This window comes from Octopus bimaculoides, chromosome 24 (assembly GCF_001194135.2).
Source record: "Octopus bimaculoides isolate UCB-OBI-ISO-001 chromosome 24, ASM119413v2, whole genome shotgun sequence".
Taxonomy (NCBI): Eukaryota; Metazoa; Mollusca; class Cephalopoda; order Octopoda; family Octopodidae; genus Octopus; species Octopus bimaculoides.
In genome coordinates, this window is record NC_069004.1 from 24693451 (window position 1) to 24700440 (window position 6990).

Here is a 6990-nt window from a genome sequence, read left to right on the forward strand (position 1 = left end):
AGTAATTGGAATTGCCAGAAATTGTCACCGCAATGAAACTAAGACCAGATATCATCCTGATCTGCGGAATTTCTAAGAACGTTATTCCATTAGAACTCCCCGTTCTGTAGAAGGACCGTACTGAGGAAGCCAACGAGAGGAAGAGAGTAAAGTATCCTGAGCTGGAGTGAGAACGGTGAAGTAACAGATGGCGAGCAAGGTGCAAGCCTGTTGATGCGAAATGTAGAGTATTCGCTGGTTGCTCTCTCAGTTCAAGCTACAATACACTTGGGGTTTACTACGTCTGGTAGAGCGAGGAGGCAACAAGTTAGTGAGGTAAATGCTGCTTCAAAGCAGATGAGTAAAGGGAAAACCACAGAAAATGTGGTGTTATGTGGTGTTTATGTTACCTGGACATAAGTTGGCTTGATCAAATCCAGTTGGGTCACCTGAGTAAGACTGCCTGATTATCGAAAAACGTACAACATTGAGTGGCCCAGGTAACACCGTTGATTATGTGACCAGGTGCATCACAAGAAGATTTATGTAAAAACTGTGTGTGCTGATGTGTATGTATGTATATGTTGCTGTGTGTGTACGCGTATATGTGTATACATTAATGGTTCTTGATTTGTATTTGTATTATATATTTGTCTTCGTTAAATAATTAAATATTTCCTTTATTTGATGCCAATGCAACAAATATAAAAATACTCATCTGTTTATTTAACGAATTGTATTAAATGAATGTATATATTTACTCAGTATCACAAACTCCCTTTCTCTTTGTCTCTCTCTTCGTCGCCATTCCTTGGCGTGTGACCGTCAAATAATTTCACATCCTCTTTGTTATTTCAGGTGTTTCCGGTTTACTCTGCTACTTAACAAAACCCAGTGACAGAATTTCTCAACCTCAACATTAAGGTTAAAACCGACGTTGTTTTTCACTGGTTTCTATAGCGAATAAGTAATTGTGCGAGGTTGTTGTTGTTGCTGTAAATATTGTTATTTCAAAATATGAGATTTTTGTGAGTAACTGTTGTAAATATTTTTATTACAAAATAAAACATTTCCGCCATCTTTATTTCACAGATTTTTATTACCCGTTGTTTTTTCGCAAATATTTCTGTATTCTTCAACTGATTTCAATCATTCGACTGTGGCCATGCTGGTGCACCGACTTCAACTGCTTTAATCGATCAAATTCACACAAGTATCTATTTCCTTTCCATCCTGGTAATTTTTTGATTGATTTGTATATGTTGGTGAATGCGCATAGTCTAGTGATTATGATGTTGCACTCACGATCGCCAGATCATAATTTCGATTTCCGTACAGGGTGGTACGTTGTACTCTTCAGCAAAACACTTCATTTTACATCGCTCCAGTCCACTCGGCTGTAAATGAGGAAGCCTGCGATACACTGGCATCCCGTTCGGAAAATGAGTTATGATCTCGGTTACCATCGAAACCAGGTAGGCGTCCATATGAGACCTGGGACTCGACACAGTAAGGGACAGGGGACTTTACTAATTTTCCCCTATATAGACGCATGTGTGGCCGTGTGGTAAGGAGCTCGCTTCCCAACCATATGGTTCCGGGTTCAGTCTCATCATGTGGCACCTTGTACTATAACCTAGGGCTGGTAAACGGAACCTGAAAGAATCCCATCGTAACTACAAGTCACAGCAACGCAACCACACGTGGTGCGTTGGTGATTTCTTCCTCTCCTCCTTGCTCCTTTCCCACGATGAGCTATGCTCGAAATGTTAAAAACTCTCGTCCTCACGTTCGTTATTTTCTTCTTTTCGTTTTTTAACCGTTTATTTGAATTGTTTGTTTATTTGACTATATATATATATATATATATATGTATATATATATATATATATATATATATATATATATATATATATATATATATATATGTGTGTGTGTGTGTGTGTGTGTGTGTGTGTGCGTGTGTGTGTGTGTGTATAACGGTTTTTTCAAATAAGTTACGTAGCAATCTTCTCTACCTACAGTTATCACATTCGGTTAAAATGTCTTACGGTTAAGCTGGTTCCTATGTATTTCTCTGAAGAGAAGATTACATCTTTATCAACATCACTTATTCCTTTGGAAGGAACCATTTGTAATCTTCGAAACATTTGTTGGAAATAAAAGAATTCATTTAAGATATGCGTATTACTCCAAATATCAATTTTTTATATTTACTCAATTACCCAAAATAACGGAGTTTCTACCTCATAAACAGGAGTTACACCACAGTCATTTTGTGATCTTTGCTACCCTGGTATCTATTAACCAATTTATTTTGTCGGAGTTAATTTTTAACTAAGAGAAAATAAATACATATAATAAAATATATATATATATATTCTTTTATTCTTTTACTTCTTTCAGTCATTTGACTGCGGCCAAGCTGGAACACCGCTTTTAGTCGAACAAGACCCCTAGCTTAGTACTTATCCTATCGGTCCTTTTCGCTGAACCGCTAAGTTACGGGGACGTGAACACACCGATGCCGGTTGTCAAGCGGTGATGGGGGACGAACACAGACACATAGGCACACACACACACACACACATAGTTGGCCCGAAACTATGGCAGAAGACATTTGCCCAAGGTGCCACACAGTGGGACTGAAAGCGGAACCATGAACCATGTGGTTGGGATGCAAGCTTCTTACCACACAGCCACTCCTGCGCCTAAATATATGTGTATGTGTGTGTTCGTCTCCCACCACCGCACATCATGTTTTTTTATTATTTTTTTATGTGTTTCAGTCGCTAAACAAATGTCATGATTTAAGTATCTTCAATAAATAAAAAGCATCAAACAAGAACAACTTCCACTATTTCCAATCTAACCGCTTTCAAATGTCATGTTGATGACAGAAATATCCATCAAACCTTTAGATGTTAATAAACAACACATTGCTGCAGTCCTCGACATCACACAAGTGTCTCATATTTGTGGAAGTCTTTGTATTTATCTGCAGATATATCTACACTGTGCTTGATTTAGTGTGACTATTAATGCGAACCATACAAGACATGTTTTATTGAATCTTTAATTATTTCTTATGAAAAGTGATATTTTGAATGCACTCTTAATGATGCAATTGTGAGATTATACAATGTCACTTTTTGTCAAGCATAATCAGAGAACGGCAGAACTGAAGAAAGAACTTCATGCTGTGTATGTTCTTTGCAGAACTTTGCCAAGACTAACCTACATTTGCTTACTTTATAACTGTTGACAATTCTGAGAATGCTTTTCCTAGGATACAACTGGCTTGGATATATGTTTTGTATTTCAGAAATATGACCAGTTGTGAGAGAAGAAAATACAAAAACAGCCTCAGTGTCTTCTGCTATATTTGAGGATGTTACACTTTATGTAAGCAGCGAAACAATATCACCGATTTTGTGAAGAAAGTTTACCTTCCTTACTTTGACATGAAAAAAAAATCTGGACGCCATATGTAGTGTCTAAGATAGGTGTTGGAACACTGAAGCAGTGAACAAAGGTTCAAAGAAATCACCAAAGATTTGGCATTCCCACGGTGTCGAGGGAATCACGAAATCATCATGAGGCCTGCTACTTTTGCATGATTGACATATCTGGTTTCAGTTCTCACCTTTTTTTTTATCCACATCTGGCATCTGCTAGTCGATCCCTGTCACACTCGGATGATTTTCCGCCACCAGAATTCATGATTTTTGTTGAGAGTGATGATAAGAATGAGGAGACGGAGTTTTGATTTGTTCGGCCCAAGGTGGTAGTAGAAGACACTTGCTTAAGGTACTGAACCCTGAACCATGTGGTTGAGAGCAAGCGTCTTACCACACACCCACACACATGAACACACACACACACACACACACACAGACACAGACACACACACACACACACACACCACACACACACACACACACACACACACACATATTCTTTTCTACTCGCGGCACAAGGCTCGAACAAGGCCCAATGTCGACCCCAGCATGAGCAATACTCATTACAAGAAATTGATGTTCTTTCCTATTCTAGACACAAGGCCCGAGATTTAGGGGGAGGGGGCCAGTCGATTTGATCGACCCCAGTACGCAACTGGTATTTAATTTATCGACCCCAAAAGGATGAAAGGCAAAGTCGACCTCGGCGGAATTTAAACTCAGAACGTAAAGATAGACGAAATACTGTAAAGCATTTCGTCCAGCGGGCTAGCGTTTCTTACTTCTTTATTGCCCATAAGGGGCTACACATAGAGGGGACAAACAAGGACAGAAAAACGGATTGAGTCGATTACATAGACCGCAGTGCGTAACTGGTGCTTAATTTATCGACCCCAAAAGGATGAGAGGCAAAGTTGACCTCGGCGGAATTTGAACTCAGAACGTAAAAACAGACGAAATGCCGCTAAGCATTTCGCCCGGCGTACTAACGTTTCTGCCAGCTCGCCGCCTTACACACATATATATATTCTTAAACAGAGGTAGCTTGCATCTATTCAAAGCTCGAACCCTTCTTGTTAGGTGTACTTTTTCCGTGCCTGAGAGCTGTTTGAAATCTGCATTAGTGCAAATATTTCTCACCTCAAGTTGCACATTATTGCTTGTCTTGTCTGATTTTATAATGTTTAAATTCTTTTTTATAACTCCATACTCTCTTGCACTCAGTAATCGCCCCTGGTAGCTGTCCTTCATTACACGCAGAAAGGCCCCGGTGTCAACACTGCTCGTCCTTAACGCCTGAGATTGACGGAACAGGAATTTTGACCACTACTTCCTTCGAACTTCTGTGTCCTGGAGAATGGTTTGGAACAGGGAGATTGTTGCCGGAGAAAATGTGTCGAAACCGAGTGAGATTTCAAGGTACCACTGCATTAAAAAGTTGTAAACACTCACCTATTGAGTTGTGCAGTAGGTTCGAACATAGAACCACATTGGTACGAAACGTATTACTTGACGACAGAGCTATTCTTCCTATATTGTATAATTTTATTTTCGTACAGTGGATTTCGTTCTGTAGATTTTTCGAATTATTTCATCGATTGTGTTGGTTTGTAACATTGTGAAAATTTTAAAAGAAGTTCTGCCCCAGATATTTTTTTGCTTTTGGTTCTTCGTTTGAGTAAATATATCGAAATGATAGAGGATTATAGCGAGCAAGGACGGCCGGAGCAGGGGTTCAGAGTTATTTTGATATCAAAGCCATTTATTTATCGATTAAAATATAAAAGCAGAAACAAACAGAATTCGAGGAAATTAGGGGTTACATGAGATGGTAAAAACAACACATAACAAACAGAATTAAACTGAATAAAATTCATAGAATATGCTAAGTTGGTTTTATTGTGTTGGGAGGTGGGTTTCGGGGGTTCCAGGTCGGCGTCATATCGTTGAATTCTGTTAGATGTATTTTGGCGCCACATGGCCGCCATCATATTTGACGGTGGTGGTGGTGGCAGCGGTGGTGGTGATGGTGGTGATGGTGGTGATGGCGGTGATGGTGATGATGATGGTGGTGGTGATGGTGATAGTGAGGATGTAAATGAGGATGTAGATGGTGGTAATAGTGGTGGTGGTGGTGGTGGTGGTGGTGGTGATGGTGGTGGTACAGACGATGGCGGTGATGATGGCTGTAGTACCAATAAACCTTATTCATACATCAAATCCCTTTATATCACAATCGATCTTTATTGTTCTTTTTCTTCTTCCACCACAATTTATTTCGATCGACTTTTTTTTGATATTTTAATTTATCCTAAATACAATTTTATTGTCTTATCTTTTAATTTACTTTTTCTTTTAACCTCAATATTGCATCGTGAGGTTGGTTGGTGGTGGTGGTAGTGGTGGTAGTGGTTGGCGGTGTTGGTGGTGCTAGCGGTCCTGGTTGTGGAAGTGGTGGTGGTGTTGCTGCTGGAGTTGAGGAAGAAAAAAACAATGATAGTTGGGAGGTGTCGATGGTGGTGGTGGTTGTGGTGGTGGTGGTTGTGGTGGTGGTGGTGGTTGTGGTGGTGGTGATGTTTATTTATAGTAGTATTGGTTGTAGTGGTAGCGATGTTGTTGGTAGTAATGATGATGATGATGGTGGTGATGATGATGATGATGATGATGATGATGATGATGTTGATGATGAAAATGATGATGACGGTCACGATGATGATGATGATGATGATGACGATGATGATATTGGCGACGATAATGGTGATTGTGGGGGTTACTGTTGTGTTGGCAGTAACATCGATAGTCGTGGTAGTGATGTTGGTGGAATTAATAATGATGATGATGACGACGTGATGATGACGACGATGGTGATGATGATGATGATTATCATTGCAAGTGGTGGCGGCGGTGGCAAAGAAGACGCCGGTGATGGTGGTTGTGGTGGCGGCATTGTTGGCACTGGGTCAGGAATGGCGAAGGTTTGTTCTGTAGCGATTCCTTGTTTGCCCTTTATTCGGTTTGCCTGATCAATTTAAAGCAGGATTTACTGTCAAATATGTATGTAAGTGCGTACGTTTATTCTCCTTGTGTGCATGTGTGTGTGTGTGTGTGTGTGTGCGTGTGTTTATGTGCGTGTGTGTGTGTGTGTCTGTGTGTGGGGGGTGTGGGTATGTGTTTCCCTGTGTGTCTGTGACTTTCTAATGAAACATCTAAGTCCATTGTCTGTGAGTGCATGTATAAGTTTACCTTCTGAAGTGTACCATTGACACTTGGCACACACGTATGTGTGTGTGTGTATATATATAAATGTATATATATATATATATATATATATATATGTGTGTGTGTGTGCGTGTTTGTATGTGTGTGTGTTTGTATTAGTGTGTATATATATATATATATATAAATGTATATATGTATATGTGTGTGTGTGTATATATATGTCTATGTATATATGTGTATATATGCATATATATATGTGTATATGTATATATATGTGTGTGTATGTGTATATACATATGTGTGTGTATATATTTATATATATATATATATA

At 39.4% G+C, this 6990-nt stretch overlaps 1 protein-coding gene across 1 annotated transcript in view; it reads left to right on the top strand.

The window, feature by feature from the left end:
- The first annotated feature begins 1421 nt into the window (after positions 1–1421).
- LOC106882812 (chitin deacetylase 7) overlaps positions 1422–6990 on the top strand; it is a 26695-nt gene continuing 21126 nt past the window's right edge. Inside the window, exon 1 of the mRNA XM_014933636.1 lies at positions 1422–1488. Coding sequence (XP_014789122.1) covers positions 1422–1488 — 67 coding nt within the window. The remainder of the gene's footprint in view (positions 1489–6990) is intronic.